Raw genomic sequence first — 13,668 nt, forward strand, 5'->3', positions numbered from 1 at the left:
TTTTCATAGAAATTAGAGGTTTGTCTCCCAATATTTTAGAAAATGTTTTCAGTGCCACTAGACCTCTCTGCATACCCATTGCTCTGCTTTCTATCAATTTGGACCATGATTGATTTTTATCAAAGAGAACACCTAAATACGGAAACGAGTCCACCACCTCAATTTTACCGGAGTCCATAAAGAAATATGGTGGTCTTTCTCGTATCCCTGCCCCCGCAATAATTATAAAAGATATGGTTTATTTACCTTTAAATCTAGTTAATTCATAAAAAACGCGTAGGTCGATATAAGATGCTGGAGCCCCGTCCCAGTTCGGGCCATCAGAACGGTGTCATCAGCATACGACAAGATCGGTAACCGCTGATGGTTGGAGAGCACGGGAGCATCCAAGGCTGCGCCCTCAAGATGTTTTCCCAAACCGTTGGTATAGATGGAAAAGCTGCCTACAGGTCCATAAAGGCAAAATAGATCTTCCCACCCTTGGCTCTGACATATCTATCCATGATCAATGAAGATGTTCAGGCATTGGTCTATCGTGCCCTTACCCTCCTGGAAGCCATATTGGGACTCCATTAAAATATTCTTACTCCTCACCCATTCCTCCAATTTTGACAAAAGGAGGCGGCCCATGAGTGTGGCCGTTGTATCAATTAGCAAAATTGGCCAGTAATTTTTAGGATTACTTTTATCTCCCTCTTTGTAGACTCGGACGATTATTCTAGTTTTCCAAGACACAGGGGGGACCAACCTATAGCGATTTTATTAAAAACATTAGTTAGAAGGGGGACCCATATATCCGTGTTCTCAAAGAAGCAGTCCATTGGACCACCATCAGGACTCGGGGCTTTCCCAGAACTGCAGGCCTTAATCCCTTCCCTGACTTCTTTAGTGAGAAAAGAGAGAGGATTCCCGAAGATAATACACACCGGTGGTATATGGTAATTGGTTGGAGCAAAGGTACCTTTAAAGTGAGCCACCCTCTCCTCCTCCCCTACATTAACATTGAGGGATGGATCATTTGGCATTTTGAAGTGGGGGTCGATTATTATTCCCCAAAACACCTTAGAGTTGCCTGAAACCGTGGCATGCTCTAATTTGGCCCTTGTTTCTTACTTTATCGCGTTCTCCCTATTTTTCCTGGCTATTTTATATTCCCTACGGAGAATGACTATTTCAGAGGTGTTTCTAGGATTGCATCCTAAAGCTTTAGTGAGGGCTTTCTTTTATTTTGAACAAATAGCGTCAAACCAGCCCTTGACTTTTTTTGAGTTCATGTTTTTTCTAGTAATTGTATTCCTTATATTATCTAAGAATTCTACAAAGGAAGACACCACAAGTTGGGGATGATTATCACAGTCTAAACAGTTACTAATATTATGAAGGGCATTCCTAATTATATTAGGTATCACTTTTGTTTTATCAATTTTGGGCCACTTCAATTGGTATCCATTCCTCCTGGCTAATATAGGCTGACCAAATACCCGAGACGTTGATGCAACCTTCTCGATAAATTGGATCTCACAGAGCAAAATCTCATGGTCACTAAAAGCGTTACATTGATTATTGGTTTTGCTGCACCTAGTGTTTAAAGGATTTGTGACCAATATAAAATCAATAGTTGAATCCGGATGTTCCCGGTAAAAAGTTGGAGCCAAACCATCGCCAACTGTGGCTAAGTTATTGACCATGAACATATTTCTCGTCGAGATTAACATATTCAGAGTGTTTCCATAGGTATTATGCGAAAAATTGTGGACTGGGTTGTCCCTCAAATCCTTCACACCTCAAACCCGCTCTAAGTAATAGTGGCAAGGATGTATATTAACATCTCACAGCCAGATGATGTTTAGGAGAGCCTTTTGTTTAACACAATTGGTAGCTTTATCATGGGCGCACAGTTCACCTCGTCCAAAACTTCATGCCTGTTTGGGCCAAAATTGTTATTGTAGAAATGTATTAGAAGCCACTGATCTTGATTAGCAAACTCTAAAATAATCAGATGATGATATGGAGAGGTTCCTTCTAGTGTCTTTGCATTTATTGCTAGGGTATTTGGAATCAAAGTTAACAAGCCCCCTTTCGCTCTACCCGCGGGTATGTTTCATTTTGGGAGAGGTGTTCAAGAGAACAAAAGAGCTCTAAACTACATTTGTTATAGGGCCAGCAGCAAATTATTAGTTCATTAAACTAATTAAAAAAATTAAAAAGTTATCCAGAAACCAGTTGTCTGGAAGGCCTATCCTGAAGTGAAAGAGGTCTATTAATCTAATATCAACTTAAGGGCCACCTCCTGATAAGGATACTAAGAACGATAATGGTGAAGGAGGACCATCTACTTCTGTGGGGCTTACATTTTAAGATGTGCAGATTTCACATAGTTATCAGTCTTATGCTCGGTGTTGGAAAACCGATAACAAAATCAGGCATTTAATGCTTCATAAGAGTGTGGAGAAAATGGCATATTTAGGGCATCATTAGAGTATAATTCCTAATAGAAGTAATTTGTCAAAAGAATCCTCGAATATTGTTGCTGGCCTTCGCTTTACTGACCTGTGGAACTTGCAAGGTGTTTTCTTAAGTTCATAAATTGTTGCAAAGATAGGACTTTGAGGATACACTTACTTTGATGCTGAGGGAAATCTCAGTGAAATAGAGAAGTTTAAAGGTGGTTTAATTTCCCTCTTCCCTTGGAAGTGACCGATGCATATTGAGGGGAAGTAATTCTTGACTCTTGACAACATGTTCCACCTCGTTCTCTTGCACAAGTGATGGATTGGTAGCAGTGTTAATCCCTTATCGGATGTTGGTGCTCCTGCTGGATCATTTTCTCTGTAAAAAACCATCTATATAGCAATTTTAAATTAGACGCACACAACCCCTTTGGTTCTAAAGGTTTATTTTCCGATTAGAAGTCATAAAGAAATGAAGTAATATAGTCAATAAATCAAAGTGCAAAGCCCAGTTTGACTACAGAACCAATTAAAGAACTCAGTAAAGTTCATAACAGCAAACTACAGAATATATTATTGGAGACCAATCTGGCATGATTTTGCCTCTTAAGGCCAGTAAGAAAGGGTTCTTTAACTCATCCAGAAAGAGAGTACTTTTATAAGGTTCTGAACAAAGGATCTTGTACATTCAATACAGTTGTATCTGGTTCCTACAGAATAATGCAATCCGTATTAATTATTACAAAACTGTTACAAGAAAATACATTTCAAAAGTCTCAATTTTACAACCTGGAGCTTCTCACATACGCCAACTTAATTAGAACTATGTTTGCAATATTTTGTGTGACTCTGCTAAGAAAGCTAGGTAAAACCTTAAACATGTACAATTCTTCTGAAACATTTTAATATTCTACAATAGGTGTTGACTTACGTGCTGAAACACATTCAGACATTATTTTTGAAAATGAGAATACAAGTTTGTCCGAATGAAATGGAACATTACCAGTAAATGTCACAAACAAATTGGATTATGAGGCCTATAATTTACGTGTTAGCTAGTTTTTTTCCCCCATTAAACCAGTGCATTGAAAAAACAAAGTTAACACTCTGTTGGACAATTTAAATTCATGATGGAAGCTAGTAGGTATCCATCGTTTTTACTGAGCCTTCTGATTAGGTAGTAGCTACTTCTGAGAAGAATGGGGTGAATTTCCAGGCAATATAACTTGATGGAATTGGTTAGCAATGATTTTGAAGAAATCTGTTATATATGAATAGGTTAGATTGTATCAAAAAGCACCTACTGTGGTGCAATACACTTGTGTATAAGCTTGTGGAAAAAGCAAAGTGAATAGACTAATGATATAGCATATATAAAAATATGGTTTGGCTACTACATAACTTATTTGTGATGCATATCAAAATACTTTGTGTTCAGAATTTCAGTCCATGCTCCTAAGGAGTTGAGTTTCGACCAATATTCATCTAATGCTGGGGTTGTCTTCAGAATAGATCAGATGTGCCAGTTATGCAGAATCCCTCAGCTAGAGTGCAGTTGTGTAATGAGGTGGCGGAACCCTAAGGAGTCCAATAGCTTAGGCTGCTTCACTTGGACTACCGTGAATTGATGAGTGTGCAGACCATCTAAAGGACTTAATCAAGAGATTTAAATCATGGTAGAATAGCGTATGCACTATGGTTTTTTTTTACTGAGCTTTAAATAGCGCAAACTAGACCCGAAGGTATTGGGTATCGGAGCGCTTTACATAGCACCAGTTGCTTTACATGAGGACACTTTCATTTATTTCTGTTAGGCACGCGGAGATTATGTGATTTGCCCAGAATCACAGGATGTTCAGCGTCATTGCCGAGACTCGAACCCGGTTCCCCAGATTCGAGGTCCCCCGCCCTAGCCGTTATGCCAACTCCTCTCCCCTGTTCTTCTGTGTGTTGCTCGAACAGCAATAAACAAGTCGCTAGACTGGAACCGGAGGAAGTTCCATTATAGGTGTACCCCTGCGTTCTATTGAAAGTTCTTGGTGCAACATTCATGTGACAGCTTGCCACTCATTTTAAAGTTCTTGCAGTGGGGGTGGGTACTGCTATATTTTTCTGCTCGGTTTTTATCGCTGCCAATTGTTTTAAGCACATTTATTTCTACTTTGAGGGTGATTTAGGTCAGTCCCTAGCTTATGATTCAATGGCTTTACTTGTCTACCTTGGGTGCGTGCTTTGCCTTCAGTCGCTTTCTTCCCAGTCCTTGTGCTTAGCCCGCCCAAAGCATTTAATTCCTATAGTGCTCTGACCAGATGGACACTGCTGATTTGATGGATGGGACTTTTTTTTTTTAAAGCATTCCATTGGCAGTGTATTTTTTTTTTTTATTTAATTGAAATTTACTGTTCTATCACAGCCTTCTGCTGAACTTAAGTTAATTGCACGGGTATGCCCAGAGTCTGTTGTGACTTTTTTTTTCTTCATACATTGTTCCCTATTGTTTCATCTGTGGTATACATGAATTTTTGTAATCGTTATTGTTCCTATAAATAGTCACATGCAGGGCTATATACACCTCTTACTTGGATATGTGTGAGAAGTGTGTCTTCTGAGTTATTACTAAATGTTTTGTAAAAACATTTGTCCTTTTTAATGTATAGGATGTTTCATATTTTCTTTCATAGGTATTTGTTGAAGTTTGGCACAGTAAGCTATTACCTGGGCTACAATGCAATGCAGGATTTCTTTCCTACGATGATCATGAAGCCAAATCCAAGCTGTGACGACAGAAACTGTAGAAAACAGCAGGAAAAATACAAGGTTAAGAAAAATGCCTTATCTACTTCAGTATATCAGCACATATAAACCATGAGGCAGATACATTATTGTGTGCAATCGCTTTTCTGCCAATTTGTCAAGGCATACATTTGAAAAAGGAAGCATGAAGTGTGGAAAGTTGTATCTGTTTGCCTGCTGGTTTTTCTGGATCATTTTGTGTCCCTCGAGTGGTATCCTATTCCTAATAGGTATTTGTTCCTGCTAGTAGTTTTCTAATATTGGCACTATGTACTACTGTAGATCACATACGTTGCACACTCCTGCTATCTAGTGTTGGACAGGAACATTGCAATTTGTTTTTCTCTGTAGTTGCGGTTTTGGTTTCAAGGTGACTCATAATCCCTCCTCCAAAACCCTCAATGCATCTAAATGTAGACTCCCTTCTTAGATTGCCTTTTTGTGCCATTGGATTCAAACTTTTTGAGTTCTGGAGCTATAGCTCTGCAGAAGAGAAATGTTCACATCGACTTTCATGCAACGTAAGAAGACATTGCACCAGTCGACCGCTACAGATTCGAAGTGGACCAAACATTTTTAAGGGGGGGTGGAGGTTTAAGGTGGATACATATGAAGCCGTACACGCTGCAAACAGATTAAGTAATGTTTTCCCCATAACAGGTCCCATAGTTTAATAGGCTAGAAAGTGCTTAAACTCAAAATTGCCAAGTATATAATGTCCCTCATTCTAAATCCATATCAAATGAGGGCACTTTAGGGCTATCCAGAGACTTCATGTATAAAGTTAGCACTCAGAGGCCTTTTGTAGAAGCCTACCAATTGCACAGATTTGGAGTCAGAAATGTATGCCACATATAATGCTTTATGTGAGCTCTCTTCTCTTCAGCATCTTCTAGGAAATATGCATCTTTTTCCTCAGATGTTATGTTCAACATATATTTATTTTTATTTTAAAGGTTTTGTATAGCGTGAGCATGACCCAAGTGGGTATCGGAGTGTTTTACATACGAGTTGCGGAAGACCTAGGTAGATAGTTGTGGGAGAAAAGTAATGATATATAGAAATAACATCAAGTACAAAATGACATATTAGAGGCCGGCATTGGGGCTGTACCATTGGCCAGGTAGCAAATTAATCTGCTGTACAATATAGGAGACAAAAAGAGAAAAGCTTCTAGCTCCATGCAGTGTTCATTAGTAGAGCTTTCACTTCCCTTTTGAAGGCAAGTGTTGGAGGAATCAGTCTCGTTTCCACAGGAAAGGAGTTCCAGATTCTCGAGCCAATACCTAAGATTGTACGATTGTAGGTTTTCATTTTTAAAGTCTCCTCTGCTTGAGCAACATAGTACTGGAGCTCCTTGTGGAATGGGAGCGACCCGATCGTTCGAATTTATTTGCCAGGTACAGAGGAGTGTTGAAATGCAGTGCTCTCTGGGTCATACATACAATTGTTAATTGAATCCTTGATTCAAACGGAAGCCAGTTAAGGTCCGGAGAAATGTGGTTGGTTTTCTTGGAGCAAGTGATGAGCCTAGTCACGGCATTTAGAGATGCTCTGAGGGGGGCCAATTTGTGTCTCGGTAGCCTGCAGAGAGTGGCACTGCTGTATTCTAGTCGTGAGATGACTAGCTCTTGCACAGCAGATTTGAAGTCATCTTGGGGAAGGTAGGGTTTGAGTTTTCTTAGGATGCCCAGTTGGATGTTCGCTCGTTTGGTAGATGCGCTGATGTGATCCTGCATGTTTAGGTTCTTATCCAGCACTATTCCCAGTGATTTTGTAGAATCTATGATGTGTGGTGTGCAGTTGAGAGCAGAGAGGTTTTTCCAGATATTTCTCCATAATGGGGGTTTGCTTGGTGGGGAAGATGAGGAGAAATTCTGTTTTAAGGGCGTTTAGTTTGAGGTGGTTGGAGGTTAGTCAATTTAGGGTTTTGTGCAGGGTTCCGTTGAGCATCTTGATATCTTCAGGGGAAGAGATTTTCATGTACAATTGGGTGACATTCACATACATGTGATATTGGATGTTAGATGCTGTGAGAATTACAGTAAGAGGTTCAATGAATAGGTTAAAGAGCGTGAGAGAGAGCGAGGACCCTTGGTGCACCCCCAGAGTGCAGGGACTGGGACTGGAATTGGATAGAGTTTGATTGAATTTGAGACTATGCGTTCTGTTATTGAGAAAAGAGGCAAACCAATTTTGTACGGGCCTGAGAGCCCCATCCTGCATTCCAAAAGGCTCAGTAGGTTGTCATGTTTGACAGTGTCAAACGCAGATGAGAGGTCGAGTAGTATTAGTAGGCAAGATTCATTCTGGTCAAGCATTGTGAGAGCGTCGTCCACTATATGAGTGATGGCCGTTTCAGTGCTGTGGCTGGGACGGAAGCCCGATTGAGGAATTCCAACTTCTTGATCAGTTCCAATGTGGTTGCACTGTTGTTCATGGACACATGACTCAATGAGTTTTGCCAACATAGGGATGTTTGTGATTTTGAATAGGTAGAACCAGCACTGCCTTCAGGCAGTTTGGGATCTCACCTTGAAGAAGAGAAGCATTGATCATTTTGGACCAGTGATCTTATTTTTTAAAGAAGTTGCGGGGGAGGGGATCATTGGTGTGATATGAAGTTTTCAGGGTTGATAGAATGTTGAAGATGAATGTGTCGTTGAGTGGTGTGAATTGACTCCAGAGGCATTGTTTTTAGGAGAGAGACAGGGCACAATAAGAGGCAGCGAGGGTAAGGAGAGTGATAGATCGATCAGGGCAGACCTTAGATCAGATTCAATCTTGCTCGCTTTTTCAAGGAAGAAGTCAGCAAAGGCATCACAGCTTGGCTGGGGGCAGGAGATTTGAGGAGATTGGATAGGAGTGTTATTGGATTATAGCTTAAGCGGCTCAAACAGCCATTTAGGGCTATTTTTGATTTTGTTAAGTTGGGATTTGAAGAAGGTTGCTTTCGCCGATCTGATGAGTTTCTTGTATCTACTCCTCTTTAGTCTTAAAATCGTAAGGAGACCACTAGATGGAGCGGATCTCATGTTGCGTCGGTCTGCATTTAAGCTGTCATTGAACCATGGTTTGGAATCTTTGTTTGACTTTCTTTTTAGTTGTAGGGGGGCAATTGCATTCAGTGCTGTCAACATGGAGTTGTTGTAGTGCTCGCTGAGACCGTGAACGTCGGACATGTTAGCAGACGGCGGTAGGCACATATTGCAGGGAGATATGAGCTCATTTACGTTTGTATTTTGGAGCGTTCTTTTCCAATTTTTTTGTTTTAATGGCTGTAATCTTTTGGAGTTCAAACTTTCGAGGATACAGAATTTGATATAGTGATGGTCCGAACAGTCACAAGAGACCATAGATTCGAGCTGAATGGAGTTGGGATTGGAGAGGATTAGATCGAGGGTCGAGCCTAATTTGTTCGTTGGACTGTCACAGAATTGAGTAGGTTGAGGTCAGTTAGGAAGTTTTTGAGAGTGTTCTCTGCCTGATCATTCGGGTCATTCCAATGAAGATTGAAGTCGCCAAGGAAGATCTGGAGGCAGTAGAGACCCTGGTTGGAGGAGATGGTTTCCATTGTTTGTTCAATCAGAGGGAGGTTGTCTCCTGGATGGTGGTAAAAGATCTGCAGGTCACATAAGGGTCTGTTTGCGCTAATGATATCCATGCATAGATATTCACAGGATAAGAGAGTTGCAGAACGGGACTGCTTTGCTGAGAGAGTGTTGTGGTAAATACAGGCTATGCCACCTCCCGTTCTCTTAACTCGATCGAGTCTGATAATGTTGTGGCTGAGAGAGACGACAATGTCAAGGATAGGACCCGAGGAGTTAAGCCAAGTTTCAGTGAGGATAAGGCGGTCTAGTTCCTGATCTATATGCTTAAAACTGGGGCGTTAATTTACTCCTTTTTTTGTCTTAAACCATTTTTGAAGTAGATTTCTGATAATAGGAAGGAAATGGTATCTTCACCATGATTCTGATAGTTCCTGTCCTTGATTTCCTTCCATATTAACTCTCCCCAAACCATTTCCTTGGAAATATAACGTTATAGACATTTGTACTTTGAGGATCAAAATATGATGGGTGGTAATGAACCAGTTCATGGTGGTGTTATTCAAGGCAGGATACACAGAGTAATGCATATTCCCCTCTCAATAAACAAACTAACAAAAAAAATAAAGTCACAGATTCTGTAGAAAGCTTATTTCTTTTGCTGCAGCTAACCAGCTGTGAAGGAGGGAGGGAAGGAAGGACTAAGTATGGCGTAATCTCCTTAACCCCTTCAATGCTTGTGACAGAACCATTCCGTCATGCCTCACGGTTGAGCTGTGCGGATGACGGAATGGTTCCGTCACGAACACACCCGCTAATGGAATGTTCAGCACCGGGCGAGAATCAGCTCCGCACGCAAGGTGTTAAAGGAAAACAACTTTTTTCCCCATTAAGTTCTCATTATATCTGCAGGCAAAAGAAGCGGCCCAGCCGAAAAAAGAGGTGATAGTGCAGGAAGATGATGTCATACATGAGGACAATGAATGGGGTAAGGAACATTTCTCAACATAACTGTGTATGGTACAAGATGTGCACCTCAATTCAAATAGTCTATACCAAATTTGAAGAAATCAAATTTTTGGAAATCATGTGTTGATGTTAGGCTGAAGGTTTTGTTAATCGCCAATATGCTCATATTGTGGCCTATGTGTCTTATTTTACATGAAGTTGAATAGGAATCTTTGAGGCCTGAATTATTTGGTAGACGGTCATATCTAGCCCTTAAGTGTAAATCTACAATCGCCTGGGTTAATTCCTGCACCCTAGCAGTTATTGGTATGTTTTAGTATAATGCAGTGCTGAAGATTTTGTTCTCTCTGTAGGATGTTGGTTTTTCGAAGAGTGTTTTTCAGCATATGGTTTATAGTTACTGGGAATAGGAAATTCTGTTTTCTTTGCCAAGTGGGAAACTAGGTTAGAGTTTTGATCTAGTTTCACACTGTCTCTAGTAAAGGCCGTTCTGATTTGGCAGTCTCAGCGATTGTGAATATGTTTTGCTCTATCTTTTGTATTTTGTTTGTTGATACTGACCCTTTACTATTTTAAATCTTCAGTTAGACTATGCGGTAAACAATGGCAGTCATTGATGCTTACAAGTCGTGTATGTTTGTTTTTATAGGTATTGAGTTGGTGTCTGAAGTTTCGGAGGAGGAGTTGAAAGCTGCTTCTGGGCCAGTACCTGATCTACCAGAGGGAATAACAGTAGCATACACTGTCCCAAAAAAGGTGTTGTATATTTGACTCATCTTTTGCCTGTTTTGAACGACAAGATTCATTCAAGTATAGTTTATATCAAGGCTCCATTGACACGACAATGATATCCAAATTGACTGCCCTCCCTAGCAGCCTCCTCAGGTCCACAAAACGAAAAGTATTGCATTCTGTTTTTTTTTAAATTATCTCTGTGTAATTGTTCCCACTTATTGCAGAATAAGCATAGCTCCATCTTGGTTTCCAGATAATCCAAATGATAATCCCAACTCTCTTTTTCTCCTTGTTCCCTCATCCCACAACACAGCTTTTTTTTCATCCTCTGCCCATTCCATGGTGCTACACCACCCATCCTCTCCTCCATTAGCCACAGATCTGCACTGTGTTTAGCAGTTGCTTGGTGTAGTCTGCTAAGGTCCAGCATGCCAATTTTGTTTAGTTCCAAACCGAAGAAAACAAAATGAAGCGTAGGGTCAAAAAAAGATGCCTTTTTGGATTTTAGCTCCCATTGTAAACTTTTGCTTGTATATACAGCAAATATCACTGAAGAGATGAATGCCAAGGTTGCAAGAAAGTAGCTTTACTGAGAAAGTGTGCTTTAATCAGTTTCGTGTAAATCTGTTTAATAGTTTTGGACATATAAGCCTCTGTGAAAGCTGCTGGGCAGGATTAACATTTTGTATTTCTGGCTATTTGTTCCTTCTAGACTAACATTAAAAAATATAGGCCTGCCCGTTAATTGATATCAAGATAATGTCTACATTGAAATACTCCTGACAGTGTTTTTTTTTTGCAGTGGTTCCCTTAGCAAGGAAGAAAAACATCTTCTCTGGGAACTAAAGTTGGGCTAAAAGCCTGGAGTGATTTGATGCACTGTCTCCTGGTATTGTTCCCAGATTTTGCATCTCTGCCTTTGCATAATCTGCACTAAGATTTAAAAATTAAACCATAAACAGTAAGACATTAAGTTACCCTAGCAATTTATTTGCTAAAGGGTTATACCTATTTAGCAATATTCTAGTGACATTCACTCTGAATTTCAAACCAGTTTTAAAAATGTGCCCACCCATATGTTCAGCTAGTAGGGCCAGCTTTAAATGAAGGTTTGATGTTCAGTTGTTTAAGATAATGTTTTCAGCTTCTTAATTACATAAAATGAACAGCTGGATGGCAAGGATCTTTCGTTGCTCCTTAGAGTCTGACTCTGCTGTGCTTATACTGTGAGGCAGATGTCGTTTTCCCTGTAGTGGGACAAGCCAGGTGTCTGTATCTTGAAATTGTGGGGACAACCTCCTTTGAAGCACCATGGATGAGATGAACATTAGACTGTAGTCATCAGCCGACGTAGCCGTTTGGAAGCCTTCTTGGGTAGAATTGCATACTCCTCAAACTCCTTCTATTTGTAGGTGCTAGATGCATGTGGAAATAAATGTTAATAGCTCTCACCCATGACATACACGGCTTAACAATGTCCCCTTCCCTTATGGTAAACAATAGAGTAGTGTTAAAGCATTAGTCCACTGCAATGCGTGTATAAGATATCAAGCAAGTGTTTTTTATTTTCCTATAGGTAGACGACTCAGGTGCTGGAGAAACCGTGGACGATTCAGAGCAAAGTCTTGAAGAACTAATGGCCAAAATGAGGAACATTTAGATATCCATATCCAATAATGCATTCATTGACTTCATAGGGTTTACAGCACAGTCTCAACATGAGATGCCAAGCAAACTCAAATGATGAAAGATCAAAATCCAAGTATAAATAACTCTGCTACACAACTTGACATTTTAGTACTGAGAGAGTGGGTTGCTACAACAGCCTCCTTTTCCCTGGAATACCTTTCACATTTCATTTGGTGTAATAGTTTATATTTTTGTTTTATTTGGAAATTTATGATCATAGATTTATCTATTTACATTTATTGCTCTGAAAAGTACAAGAACACAATTGTATATAGGAATTACTGGACCAGCGCCTCATAATACACTTGTGGCGCCTATGTGATTAATTGGAACCAATTAGTGTCAATTACATCTTGTTTATGTCAAACAGTTTAAAAATCTGTGTATGTAATATTAATGAATGTATTTAAAAGTATTTGTTTCAAGCCTACCTTTTATTTATTTTTTCCTTTCTGAACTGGAGGACCACTGTTACACTATATCCACCTTTCCTCACTACTTAATTACCCCACACATCCCTTTCTGACCCTCCTCTCCACCAGCACTTTGTCTTTGTAACTGGATGTTCACATGGTGTGATTATTCTGCCGTCTTAAGGTTACGTCTGGAGCTCTTTTTCTTTTTTTATCTTTTCTTCTTTGCGTTATTGATGATTTATAGGCTGTGTCCATCCCTCACGACGCCAGATGCATGTCCATGAAATCTCTGTGCATGGTCACCCTTTCAGGTTCTTTTTTTCCTCTGTTTGGTTCGGAAGTGGGCACAGCACTTCGGAGAGAATTTCGAGAAGACGTTGAAAGCTTGATGGGAGTGCCAATTTAAATTTGACAGCGGATGGCTAGCGACATTGAAAAATACCATTGAAACACAAGTTTGACACTGGGGCTTCTGATGCATGGGACACAGATGTACAGTCAAGAGTGGTTGGTACTTTGAGACATAGAAAAGACCCCCTTTAGGTTTTGCCCTAATTGCCCCCTCATTCACACTTGTCCAAAAGGGACAAAAGAAAGACTTGTAACCTCTGCACCCAAGCACCATAAGGCTTGTGAAGAATTCTAACAAAGAACCTTTGAGGCGAGGGAGATGTAGAGGTGGGCGCATCTACATCGCAGTGCTCTAGCACACTAAGCCAGTCTCCCTTAAGAAGCTTCATCTATTGAGCGATGCAGAGACCAAGGTGACACTAACATAAGGGGCTGACATTGAGGAAACCTATGTCGATCTTGCAAGCAAGAAAACATTTTAAAACATTTGTCAAAGGGCACATCACACCAAAAGGACATTTGTAATGGCCCATGGATGTTAAGGTACAGAGCTGTAACATTCAGACTTGAAGTTTGCAAACACACCATCCATGCCCCAACAACCAGCTGCTGATGGGAGATGCAGCTCCAAAGAACTCCTATAGTTGAATTATAAAGACCTCTATTGGCAAACCTTGGAGACCCAACTTCCCTCGGAAAGGGGGACAAGAGAAG

The 13,668-nt window shown here is 40.2% G+C and overlaps 1 protein-coding gene across 2 annotated transcripts in view; it reads left to right on the top strand.

The window, feature by feature from the left end:
* Nucleotides 1-12,617, top strand: part of UBA5 (ubiquitin like modifier activating enzyme 5) — a 68,667-nt gene extending 56,050 nt beyond the window's left edge. For both annotated transcript variants that reach the window (XM_086942046.1, XM_086942047.1), the window contains exons 9-12: nucleotides 5,132-5,267; nucleotides 9,707-9,782; nucleotides 10,413-10,519; nucleotides 12,075-12,617. In XM_086942046.1, coding sequence (XP_086798172.1) covers nucleotides 5,132-5,267; nucleotides 9,707-9,782; nucleotides 10,413-10,519; nucleotides 12,075-12,158 — 403 coding nt within the window. In that variant the 3' untranslated portion in view covers nucleotides 12,159-12,617. The remainder of the gene's footprint in view (nucleotides 1-5,131; nucleotides 5,268-9,706; nucleotides 9,783-10,412; nucleotides 10,520-12,074) is intronic.
* Nucleotides 12,618-13,668: the final 1,051 nt, after the last annotated feature.

The sequence above is a fragment of the Lissotriton vulgaris genome, chromosome 10 (genome assembly GCF_964263255.1).
Source record: "Lissotriton vulgaris chromosome 10, aLisVul1.2, whole genome shotgun sequence".
Lineage (NCBI taxonomy): Eukaryota > Metazoa > Chordata > Amphibia > Caudata > Salamandridae > Lissotriton > Lissotriton vulgaris.